A 12,985-nucleotide genomic window follows, 5' to 3' on the forward strand; every position below is an offset into this window, starting at 1 on the left:
TAAGAGTCCCGATCTCCCCGCAGCCCCTCCAACATTTGTTATTTCCAGTATTTTTGATTTGTGCCAGTAATGCTGGGGTAAAATGGTATCTCATTGTGGTTTTAATCTGCATTGCTTTAATGGCTAGTGATGATGAACATTTCCTCATGTGTCTTTTGGCTGCTTGAATGTTACAAAAACTTTTGAAAATGTGAGTTACCCTTTGACCATCAAATATGATAATAGACATGTTTATACCTTTGATTAACAGTTCTGTTGTCTAGCCAAAATCAAACCTGCTTGAAATTCCAGAATTAAAGCTTGTAAACCATTGGAAGACTCCTATTAGTCGAAGTTATCTTTGTAGTAGAGAGAGCAATTTTATGAGTAGACTTACTAATCTTCAGAAAAAAGTAGATGTTTTTTTCTGAAGGTCTGGGCGGGGTAATCCTAACAAAAACTGTCTATGTAAATGCAGCTGTGGACTTAATTTTTTATGCCTCTAGTGTAGAATTCAAACTTTAGAATGGTTTTAAAAGAACCTTGTCAGTACTCTTTCATGGTCTGTAATTGTTATTTGGCTCCTTTTCTTCTATACCAGAGAAATAACGTTTCTTCCTCTTTCCTGTTGGTTCTTAGTTGAAATCCTTATGAGAAGAAGCATTCTTAGACTGTTAAATTACCATTCCAAATTAACAGCAGTGTGTGTACAGAAATACCACTTTTAGTATAGCTGAGCTTGGGGCAAAGGGAGAAGGTGAGTCCCTTAGTCAAATGTGAAACCTCATTCATTGCTCTTAGACATCAAGAAGCTTCAGAGTGAGATCTTGTCATTTAATTATTCCACTTTTTCCTCATGGCATCTTGAGACACAGCAAGACCAACTACTTGCCCTGTTCACTTTCTCAGTTGAAAGAATAATCAGGAAAATGCCCATTTGAGCCAGTCTAAGGTACATTTCACATCCATCAGATCGGCATAATGAAGAAGTCTGACAGTGTTTGTATCTAGTGTTGGCTGGATGGGGGCACGGGAACTCTCACACATTGCTGATGGAGTATACATTGGCACAGTCACTGTGGAGAACAGTTTGGCCATGTCGAGTAAAGCTAAGGATATACAGACCCTGTGGCTGAGAAGTTCCACTCCAGGTTATTTACCTGCAGGACTCTTGCCCATATACAGAAGTAGACTTTATAATGACAGTCATTGAAGCAGTGTTTGCAATAGTGAAAATTTGGAAGCAACTAAATGTTTATCAGTAGGAGAATGGGTAACTGAATTGTGGTGTAGTCATATAATGGAATAATATACAAAAATGAAAAGTGAATGAACATTTTAGTTATGCATTTACCAACATGGATGTATCTCAGAAACATAACATTGAGCAAACAAACAAGCAGTTTGCAAAAGAACCATTTATAGAACATTTAAAAAAATATTCAAAATAATATTATATATTGCTTATGGATACACACATATGTACGTGGTAAAAGTTTATAGATGCGCATGGGAATGATAAACACGAGGCTCAGGGTATTGGTTACCTCTGGGAAGGCAGATGGGGAGCTTAGTTGTGTAGCCATTGTTTTCTTTCTTGGGCTGCATAGTGATGCCTGAGTTGTCATTGTCTCAGTCTTTGTATCTTTTTGCATGTCTTGAATACTGTAGAATAAACAGATATATTTATATAGTGAAACAAATAATCAGAATTTCTCTAAGATATTATTATGGATATAAAAACATCCTAATGTTAAAAGATGATGCGCATTTTCTCCAAAGAAGCAGCTTGTCCATTTTTCTCTATTGCTCTGCCACAATTTGGAACCGCAATGAGGCTTTCTACTTGAGAGTTCTGAGTACACTGGGCATCCCAGTTATAACATCCTTTTGAGTCATTTCTTTTTTATTTTCAGATTTCCTATCAGCCAAGATATCTGACAGATCCTTTGGGTAGTTTTGCCAACTAAGTGAATTAATTAACTGAGTTTTTTGTTGGTTCTCTAAGGTCTGGGAGTTATGATCCTAACTGTGTTGCTCTTCCCCTGCAGGTACTGTCAACGGGAAGTACTGCTGTCCTCAGCTTTTCATCAACCACAGGTGTTTCTCAGGCCCTTACCTAAACAAAGGAAGAATTGCAGAGCTACCTCAGTCGGTGGGACCAGGCAAATGTGTGCTGGTTCTTAAAGAGGTAAAGCACTTTCATAATCACAGTTGGTTTATTTTTATGGGTGCAATCAAAGGATATTTAATGTGTGGGCAAAATTAAGGAGGTACTAGAAATTCTATTAATACTGACCAAGCATCTCATTTTTCTCAATCCTGTGGGCTCAATGCTGATAAATCAGAGGTAGAGAAATGGTGTTCCTTCCCTTGAAAGACTCGCTGTCTTGTGGGAGGGACATACATTCCTCCCAACGAGTCAGGGGAAAATGTTACACTAGATTTGGGCAAAGTGCTGTGGGAAGAGGATGAGTGACTAATTGTGTATAGAATGAGGGGTTAGGGTTGAAGAGTCAAGCAAGGTTTCTCAAAAGAAGTGACCTTTGAAATAAGCCTGGAAGAGCAAAAAGGACTTAATGAGGCGGTATAGAGTATTGTTAAAAGTAGGTGCTGCTCAGCAGCCATAGGCTCTTTGAGTGCTTGGGAGTGCTATCTTCTTTTTTTTCTTACCCCCCCACCCCAACATACACACAATAGTACTCAGCACAGCACCCTGCAGGTAGGAGGTACTTGATAAATGTTTAGATGGTTTTCATGCACATTCATGGAGTTTGTGTCATGGTCTGCATCCTTGCAATGGTATTATTTTCCATTTCTCTTCCTGCTGTTAGGAGATGGCTTGCAGATAGAGGTGAATCCTAATTACGTTAATGGAGGTTTTTCTGTCTCTTGCATTTTTATAGCTTAGCCTTAGACAGTGCTTGGAGACAGATTGGAATTTTGGAACAATTTCTGAACCATTCTTGGAACTCTGTCTCTGTTTTTTCCATACACATCACTACTTTCTCTTAAGAAAGAGGACATCAAATATATCTTCTTTATTACTACTATACCATGATGAATGTTTTTTAATTTCTTGGACACAACAGTCCGTTTATTCACTGAACAAATATTTCTTAGGCAACTTCTAGGAGCCGGGCACTGTAGGAAGCACTGGGTCAAAAAATAAATATGATGTGCCCTTTGTCCATTTGGATTTCATGTTCTTGTTGGGGAGACAACATAATCCAAAGCTAGATGGATAGTATGGTACATGCATCACTAGAGACAGGAGCAAAGTGCTCTGGGATCAGAGAGGCAAAAAAACAAACAAACCCGGTGCCATCAAGTCTATTCCAACTCATAGCAACCCTCTATGACAGAGTAGAGCTGCCCCATAGGATTTCCAAGACTGTAATCTTTACGGAAGCAGATTAGAGGTCAGAGAGGAGGGAGGGACAAATATGTAGGAAGTGACATTTGATCTGAGTTAGGCAAAGTGAGTAGAATTTAAACTCTGCACAGCACAAGCAAGGTTACACAGGTGGAAGTGAATGGTGTATTTGGGAAAGGAAGGTGAGTATGTATGGCTGTAGCATAAGTACTTAGTCTGGGGATAAATATAAAAATAAAAGTTTTTTTTTTTTAATTATTATTTTAAAAATAAAAAAGAGATATCTGGCTTGCCTGATGCTTCGGTGTGAGGTAGGACTAGGTGGAGGACTGATGCGAAAGTCCTTCTTTGACATCTTAAGGAAGTTGGACTTCCTGCCCTGGATCCTGGGGAGCCATTAGAGTGACATGTTAATGCTTTTCCCTGAACACCTAAACTTCTATATGGTTTTCAATTTCATTTTACTTAAAGAGAGTGAGATAATTAAAGTCAGAACACCTTTCTCTCTCGGGCTATCAGTGGTATTAGAAGTTAAAGACATATATTAGAGGAAGAAAATACCTGCTTTAGAGAGAAAATTGAGGCTACCATTTAGAAGAAAAAACTATAAGAAGTTGATCGGGCTATTGTGATTATTTATCGAAGAGAATTTCATAAATATGAACTAAGCATTGAGTATATATAATGTTTAAAATGTGGTCCCTGCCATTCATTAGCTTCTAGTCAAAGGGGGAAAACACAAGTAAATAGGATATTACAATGGAGCAAGTATGACAGGTGCTGTGATGGGGTTGGCACAGGTGCTGTGAGATTTCATTGTAGTCACCCACCATCTATCTATGGGAAAAGTGAAGTGGGCAGCCTGCTGCAGTCAGAGGGACAAGCATGTACAAGACCTGTAAACAAGAGCATCAGTGGTGCTGTGGGATGAAGGAAGGACAAGCAGGAAAGGAAAGCTTGAAGCATTTTAAACATAAAGGGTGGACACGGAAGTACACAAATGTGTAATGACAGTCTGCTGTGGGCCTGGGTGTTGGACTGGGCCCTTCACACATGTTCTCATTGAGCAGCAGTTTTGAACTCCTTTCAATTTAAATAGCTAACCTTAATAAAGTTTGGCATTGTGTTCTGAAACCTAACAGTATGGGTCTTTCTCAGTCTAAGTGGGAAGTAGATTCCATAGATGAGAAATTTGTAGCTAAAAAGTAATGGGGACCGGGTGGGGGGAGGAAGGACACCTCTCTGAAAGGCTTCAGTGATTTGGTTAAAAGCTAAGACAACTGTAACTGTATAAATTGGCACAGACCTTAGATCCCTGCAGATATTAAACTTGATCCAAGAAGAACTCAAACTAGGATTACACATAAGAATTTCTGTCACAATATAAAATAAGATGCCTAGACCAAGGATTGGCTTTCTTTAGTCTGCTGTAGCCTTCAGCCTGTGGATAGATTTTTGCTTTAGTGCTGGTGTCCGCCTGTGTTTGTGCCTGTTTTTATTGGGAGTGATAGGAAAGGAACAAGAAAACTAAGATACTGTGAGCTGATGGGGATTTTGAAGCTGCCTTCAAGACTATCTCACATTGCATTTTCCAGTTGTTAAAATGAGATAAGCAGTTATCTGCCACCTCTGTTAACAAGATGACCAGAGGTTTAGCCTCTCTTTAGGAGGCTGACTATTTTACTTCACTAAATGATTTTTTTTTAGGTAAAAAATAGTTATCCCTGATAAATACTCCACTAGGTACCAGCAGCCAAGTTTAAAAGTCGGGCCAGAGCAGTTTTCTGATGACAAGACTAGTTTTTTGCTGATGTTCAGAGAATGCATGAGGCAGGAAGGGAAAGAAAAAGCAGGCGCTTCAGTTTTGTGAGTGCAAGAAAAATGTTTAAGTTCTGCCAAGCCAATATTTATGCTAATGCTTTTCCTTCAGCACCAGAACCTCTGTATGGTTTCAAATTGCACTTTACTTAAAGGGAATGAGGTGATTGAGGCAAAGACGTGTTTGCTTTTCCAGACCATCAGTGTATTAGAAATCAGGAAATTTTATCTCTTTAGAAAATATAAAGCGATAGTTGTTTTCCCTCTGTCTGATCTGCTAGAAACAGATAATGTCTGTGGGTGTGGCTACAGAACCCACTGGGAAAGGTTAAATGCAGAGTGAGCAGTGGAGTCCTGAACTCTGATAGGACAGTGTGCTTGAGAGGAAGACGTTTCTCACAAAACTGGTCATTAATATGTGTGTCTACTTGGGTGGTGCAAGTAGCCATAAGGTTGACAGTTCAAACCTACCCAGAGACACCTTGGGAGACAGGCCTGGTGATCTGCTTCTGAAAGGTCACGGCCTTGAAAACCCTATGGAGCTGTTCTACTCTGCACACCTGGGGTCGCCATGAGTCAGAATAGACTCCATGGCAACTAACAGCAATAACTACAACTCGCTTTCTGGACTAGTGAGTGTTCTGGTCATTAGACTTGAGTGGGGTTTGAGGGACTGAGAGAGCTGTGGCTGGCCTCCGTTCCAGAGAGTACAGCAAAGAGAGACAGCGACCTCAAAGAGGCCTGAACCAGAGTTAAGCAGATGGCCCAGTCATCCCTGGGGCCAAGCAGAGGTGGAAATAGCATAAGGGAGCTCAGAATGGGACAGGGCTGGGAATGGAGAAGGTAGGACCAACCTGTCAACATCCCCTTGAGTGCTGGGCCCAAGTGTCATGGAAGGTGGGGCCTGTTAAGTACAGACAATTAGTGATGGTGTTTACAATTCAAACCTGCCAGGTCCAATAGGATCATTGTCAAACCAGCACCCTCCTGTTCTATCTTAGATACTTCCACCCCCGCTTTTTCCCCAGTATGACTATTCCAGGATCTCTAAAAGATATAGAAACTACAGATCTATGTGGGCCCTTGGTAAACTCACAAGGCTTTTGTATCATAAGCCTCCTGCACCTGTGAGATTGTTAGCATCATACGATAGATGAGTCTTGCTTGTCATTCTGTTCCTAGTGCATTGCCCAAAGGTGTTCAGCAGATTCAGCAAATGTTTGCTGAATGATTTATGTGAAATCTCATAAATTGCCAGGCCGGAGGTATTTACCTTTATATACGTTGTACTAAGGCTGGTTTATGCCTGTGTCTGTCTGTAAGAGAGAGCAAGTGAGTCAGCCTACATGGACACAAGAGCAAACAGCATAGTGGAACATAGAACGTAATTTGCTCACGTCAGTGTGTCCTGGGACGGATATTTTAGCTTCTGATGCAGACCCGTGTTGGGGGAAGACTGACCCAAATCCTGCTGGCACAAATGACTCTGAAAACACCAATTTCAGAAGAATTAGACAGTCTATGTGTTTACAGAGACTCTAAAGGCTATAGAAGTGGTATGCTGTAGGATGACCTACAGAGATTTGGGGAACATCCATGGTTTTTCTTAACTGTTAATTTGTTTAAAATATTTGCCAGTGTGTAACCTCTGTTTTTAGCAAGAAAAAAGAAAGAAAGAAACATTTCCTTTCAAGCAGGGAATCTTTAGGAATCCTTTTTCACATTTTGCACATTACTTTCAGCTGAATTAAGCTGGTAGTAGTTCTAGAATTATACTGGCTTTGCAGTAGATATGACCTATGGTTTACGTGCCGCTTTTTGGCAGCATGGGTTCAGTAGTTTAAAGAGGTGAACATTTATAGAGGGAAAACTGACAGGATGTACACTTTCTTTGAAAAGGGAAAAATACAGCACTTGATTTTCTACTCCCTTTATCTTCTTTCTGGTGCCTAGAAGAAGGCTTAGGAAAAAGCAGCGTGAAACCTGGACACTCAGGAAACGTTCTGAAGTGATAAGCTTCCGTAAGCTTGTTCTTTCCCTCTGACGTAACTTACTACCCCATTTAGTTGAGACTGCCAGAGAGTCTGGCTTTAGACTTGTGAGCTCAAGCTTGTGACAAGAGACAAGTCTGAATATGATGAAATCAACCAAAAAAAAAAAAAGTCAAATTAGTAAGACTAAATAGAACTTCTATCATGTCAAGGCAGAAATCTTGTTCCTGATGAGCCAAATACAAATACTCACGCAGACATGCACATATCCATCTATCTGTCTGTCTGTCTATCTATCTGTCCATTTACGTATAGCTAGAAGAGTCACTTTGGTACTCCTTATCACAGCCTGGTCAAGGGATGTAAAATTTAGACATGACCACTTAAGCCTTCATTGGTATTTAGGAGAATGGGTTGTAACTAATTTAATTTCGCAAAAATTGACTACAGAAAAGGTTAAGAGCCATGAGTATTGGTCTGATGATGTCAGGGTTTTGGGTAGCTAATGTGTGTTGCATGTTCCTGCCAGGGTGTTGAGGAAACGCAGAGGAAACTGGGGTGTTCCCTTTTCATGAACAAGATCTTTATTCCCCTCTATCTGCTTTTAAGGTCTTAATAACTCCACAGGCCTGGAAAGTGAAGAAGTGATGCAGGGAGTGCAGGGTGCCACTACTGTCTGTGTCTGTTTTGTCCATCTCTCCTCAACCTTTCTGAGATGTTTCAGATACCAAGTTGTTTACTGAGCATCTGTCACATCCCTGATACTCTCCTAGCACTGGGAACACAAAGTACATGAAAAAAGAACCCATTCATTCATTCAATCTGTTGATAAGTAACTAATGAGTCCAGAACCATATGTCAGGCACTGTGCTAGCAGCTGGGGGGGCCTCATTGTAAGCAAGGGATGTGGTCCTTACCTCACTGAGTTATAGTCCAGATGGTCCTGACAGTCTCCCTAAAGAGAGAGGAGGGAGGCTCATCCTCTTTCCCTTCAAGTCACACCCTTTCTAATAAGCCTGGACCCATTGCCGTTGAGTTGATTCCGACTCATAGCGACCCTATAGGACAGAGTAGAGCTGCCCTATAGGGTTTCCAAGGAACACCTGGTGGATTCTAACTGTCGACCTTTTGGTTAACAGCCATAGCTCTTAACCACTACGCCACCAAAGCCTCCTAACAAGCCCCCACACATGCAAATAGACAGGCAGAAATCTGTGCCTGGTTATGTTAGAATGATATCCTAGTTCTGCGTTATCCAGGGTCAGTAGTAGTTCGTGGTGATGTTTTTAAACCCGGTGCCATTTGGTGCTTTGCCGTAAGTAGGAGGATAGAAAAACTACCTGCTTATATAGCTGTCCCCTTTCTGTGAACCCCTCTGGCTCATTTCCAGTCTCACTTTTGACACTGTGCTTTATGCGCTTCTTACAGCTCAGGACCCGTTTCACTGGCTAATAGAAATTTAGGAAGTCTGTCTAACACAAGCATCTAGTAATTATCTCTGACTTTGAGATTATTCCACGGAGTGTGACAAATATAAGCCAGTCAGGTGAATTATAATTTCAAACATCACAGCCGAGGATTGAAATGTTGAACACCGAATCTTTCTGAAATGGAAAGAGTGTGGGCAGACATGCTGTCACTGAGGATTGTGGGCCCCGCACTCACTCTGCTCTGCTTCAGTGACACGTGAAATAGGTTTGAGCAGGAGGTTCCAAAGAAATCCTAGGTGTTACAAAAAAACCGGGGCCTTATTTGCTCTCTGAAGCTCAGAATTTCTCCTTCTATGGATGTAATGGCCTCCTGTTCCCATCCCTCAGTCAGCGATGCTCTTCTGCAATTAGTGATGTGATCCCCGTCCCCAGGGTAAAGTGATCACCGCTCCTAGTCACCCCCAGTTTTGGAAGTTTCAAGTGGGACTTGGCAGTTTGGAATTTGACTTCTCTTGTTGTTTGTAGTTTATATTCTGCTGCATGGTTGATCCATTAAGATATTTCTGTCAATCTCTTTGTTTTGATTACGTTTATTTCCCAGCGTTGGGGAGATCTGTGATGTCTTGTTTGAATTTCTCCTTCATTGTGTATCTCTGAGCATTTGTTTCTAGCCATCTCTCATAACAAGTTTTAGTTGTAAACTGCTATTGTTGTTCGGTGCTATCGAGTGGATTCCGACTCATAGCAACCCCACGTGTCAGAGTAGAGCTGCCGCATAGGGTTTTCATGGCTGTAATCTTTACAGAAGCAGACCGCCCAGTCTTTCTTCTGCAGAGCCTGCTAAGTGGATTCAAACCACCAACCTTTTTGGTTAGCAGCTGAGTGCTTAGCTGTTGTATACCACCAGGCCTCCTTATTTAAGAAGTAGAAAGCCTTAATGTGGGAACTCAGAAAGTAAGAAATCCAAAGCAGCCGTAACTGTTTATAAATGATTATGTACTGCAAATGAGGACAGCTTTGATTCAGTGTGGCCATGTACAATTGAGGCAAGCTGTTGTTGAGGCGGTGAGAAACATGGTCACGTATCAAGAACTCACTTTTTTCAGATAATATTGGACAGCAGGAGAATCTTACCTAGCTGACATCCAGTTAAGTCAGTTATCAAAACCAAAGAAAAACAAGGACATGCCTCTTGAAGATATTCTGCTGTGTTTTGGTTGCTGTTGTTTTAAGCTTATGCTGAACATTAGCTAATCCGTTAAGAATTATGTACCAATCTGGTGGGTGGGCATAAATTATTACAAACACTTAGTCTGTGATACAGGAAATAGCAGGATGCTAGATAATGTCTTGGAAGGCTGGCAAAGGAAAAGTTCAAATTTTTTTTGTTGTTTGTTGCTAAGTCTTTATTATTTGCCCACGAGGAAGCAAGGTACCTTTGTTGAACTTTCTCGTCATAGCATAGCGAAGAATTTTACAGCAATGAAAACCAGTAACAGTTGATAACTTCTAGGCCTCCATTCAGACATTATTGTTAGTTGTCATCAAGGCAGTTTCGACTTGTGGGCGGCCCTGCGTGTGCAGGGTAGATCTGCTCCGCAGAATTTTCAAGGCTGTGATCTTCTGGAAGCAGATCATCAGGCCTGTCTCCTAGGGTGCCTCTGGGTGAGTCTGAAACCGCCAGCCTTTCAGGTGGTAGTCAAGTGCTTAACCATTTGCACCACACAGGGATTCCTGTTCACGTAGGTTATCAAATAAATTCTCGGAGTGAATCAGTCATTAACTTTTAAATGTACAGAAGAATTTTGTTGTTAGTTGCCGTCGAGTCGATTCTGACTCACAGCAACCCCAAGCGTATAGAGTAAAACTGCTCCAGACGATTTTCAAGAAGGAGATTGCCAGGCCTTATTTCCAAGGTGCCTGTGAGTGGGTTTGAACTGCCCACCTTTTGGTTAGTAGTCCAGCACGTAGCCATTTGTGCCACCCAGGGACTCCTGCAGAAGAACTAGATTGACCCATATTGAAATTCACTGAACAAAATTAAAAAATATTTATTAAGCATCTACGATGGCCAGATATAGTTCCTAGCTACTATGAATATGGCAACAAACAAATATGAAGTCCCTGATTTCTTGGAGCTTATGTTCTAATGGGGGCAGACAGTAAACTAATAAATAAATAATATGTCTGATGGTGGTAAGTACTATAAAGCTCAGAAAGAGGCCATAGAATGGTGGTAAGGTGCTATTGTGTAGAGGACATCCAAGGGAGGCCTCCCTAACAAGGCCTGTGTCAGTAATGATCTGATAAAGGGAGGGGAGGGGTGGGCTATAAAGATATCCTAAGGAAGAACAATACAAAGAGAACAGCAGAGCAGAGACCCTGAGAGGCAAGGCTGTACTGGTATGTTCAAGGAGAGCCAGGGGCTGGCGTGGCTGGAACGGAGGGAGCAAGGAGAATTGGGATCTGGAGAGGGATCAGAGAGGTATACGGGGCCAGTTCATATAGGGCCACCAGCCAAGGTAAGGAGTTTGGTTTTTGCTCTGAGGGAGACAGAAAAACCTCTGAAGGGTTTTGAGCAGGTGAATGTCCTGATCGGACTTTTTTAAAAGATCATACTGGCCATTGTTTAGAGGAGAGACTTTAAGGAGATAAGGGGAGAAGCAGGGAGAACAGTTTGGAAGCATTTTTGCAAAAGCCCAGGCAAAATAGTGATGGTAGCAAAGGTGGTAGCTTGCACCCAGGTGGTAACATTACAGGTTTGGACACATTTTTAAGGTAGAGCTGACAGGGACGACTTCTGATAAATTAGATGTGGGTGGTAAGTGTAATAGAGAATTCAAGGGCACCCAAAGTTTGGCCTTAGCAATTAGAAGAGAGAAGATACTGAGAAAGGGAAGCCTGTAGGACAGATTTTACCTGTCTGTTTTGGACAGATTAAATTTGCCTATGAAACATCAAAGTACAGATGGATATGAGTCTAGAGTTGGGGAAAAAGGTATGGGATGGACATAAAAATTTGGTAACAATGAGATTGCTTGTCTACTATAGAATATAGATAGCAAAGAGAAAAATTTCAAGAACTGATCCCCGAAACATGTCATCATTTGAGGTTGGGAGTATCAGAAGAGTTGAACAGAAGAGACTAAGAAAACGTGACCAGCAAAGTAGGAGAGCTAGGAGACTGGAGTTGGAGGCAGCTATAGAACAGTCTGGAGAGAAGCGAGCGATGGTATCACATGTTGCTGACAATAAAATAAGAATAGAACTGAGAATTGTGCATTGTTGGCAGTTCAGGCCTCATAGGTGACCTTGATAAGACCAGTTTCTAGGAGTTGTGGACATGGAAGCCCCATTTTATTGTGTTCAAGCCAGAATTGGAGAGAAAGAAGAGGCAGTGTGTGTAGATAACTTTCTATAAGATAATGAAGAAATGAGGTGGTAGCTGAAGAAAGACGAGAGTTGAAGGGAGGGTTGTTTTTGTTTTTTTAAGGTGAGAGATGTTACAGCAACTTTATATGCTGAGGGAAATGATGCAGTAGAGAGGAAGAAAACTGGTAATGTAGGAGAGAGAAGGAAAGCCACAAAGTAGAGTATTCCAAAAAGAGGTCAGAATACAGGGTATTTTGTTGATAATGAGCCCTAAGTTGAGACTGCATCATAGAAGTGTTTGGGAGGGAGGAGAGTCAGACTAGGGAAGAATGAAGAGCCATATGGGAATCAGATTCTGGGTGGGAGGGATGTTCTAGGATGGTTGGGTTTCTGATGACTGAGGTAAATTCAGGTGCAGGGCACAGTGGGATTCTCCTGTTGGTCCTCCTGGGGGAGGTGGAAAACTCCTGACATTATAACCTCCTTTGAGAGAGTGGTTTCTTAACAGATTGAAATCGAACGTGTCAGAGGAGAGGGGAGGGCCTGCCTACCAGGAGAAGCAGAGAATTGTCTGGAAGGGGACTGGTGTGGCCAGGAGCACCTCCTCTCCAGACCGAGGAGGTCAGCATCAAATTAAGAACCTAAATAAAGATAGAAGTCAATTTTGACCAAAGCAATAGAGTTCTTATCTTGGTTAAATATGTCAGGTTATTATTGTTATTATTAAAATTTTTGTAACTGATAACCAAATGAGATCATAAAGGCTTGTAGAAAGAAAAAGGACATGAAAGGAGAGATGAACATGATTGGTGTCATTAGATGATATTTTGAGGGTGTATTAGATGCAGCAGAAACCTTGGTGGCATAGTGGTTAAGAGCTCCAGCTGTTAACCAAAAGGTCTGCAGGTCGAATCCACCAGGCATTCCTTGGAAACCCTGTGGGGCAGTTCTGCCCTGTCCTATAGGGTTGCTATGAGTTGGAATTGACTCAACAGCAATGGGTTTGGGTCTTTTTTTTT

General features: G+C 41.5%; 1 protein-coding gene across 1 annotated transcript in view; it reads left to right on the forward strand.

Annotated features, from left to right (window-relative positions):
• SFMBT2 (Scm like with four mbt domains 2) overlaps positions 1 to 12,985 on the forward strand; it is a 276,850-nt gene that overhangs the window by 226,539 nt on the left and 37,326 nt on the right. The window contains exon 15 of the mRNA XM_023734391.1: positions 2,031 to 2,170. Coding sequence (XP_023590159.1) covers positions 2,031 to 2,170 — 140 coding nt within the window. The remainder of the gene's footprint in view (positions 1 to 2,030; positions 2,171 to 12,985) is intronic.

The sequence above is a fragment of the Trichechus manatus genome, unplaced genomic scaffold (genome assembly GCF_000243295.1).
Source record: "Trichechus manatus latirostris isolate Lorelei unplaced genomic scaffold, TriManLat1.0 scaffold00067, whole genome shotgun sequence".
In the NCBI taxonomy this organism is placed as follows: domain Eukaryota; kingdom Metazoa; phylum Chordata; class Mammalia; order Sirenia; family Trichechidae; genus Trichechus; species Trichechus manatus.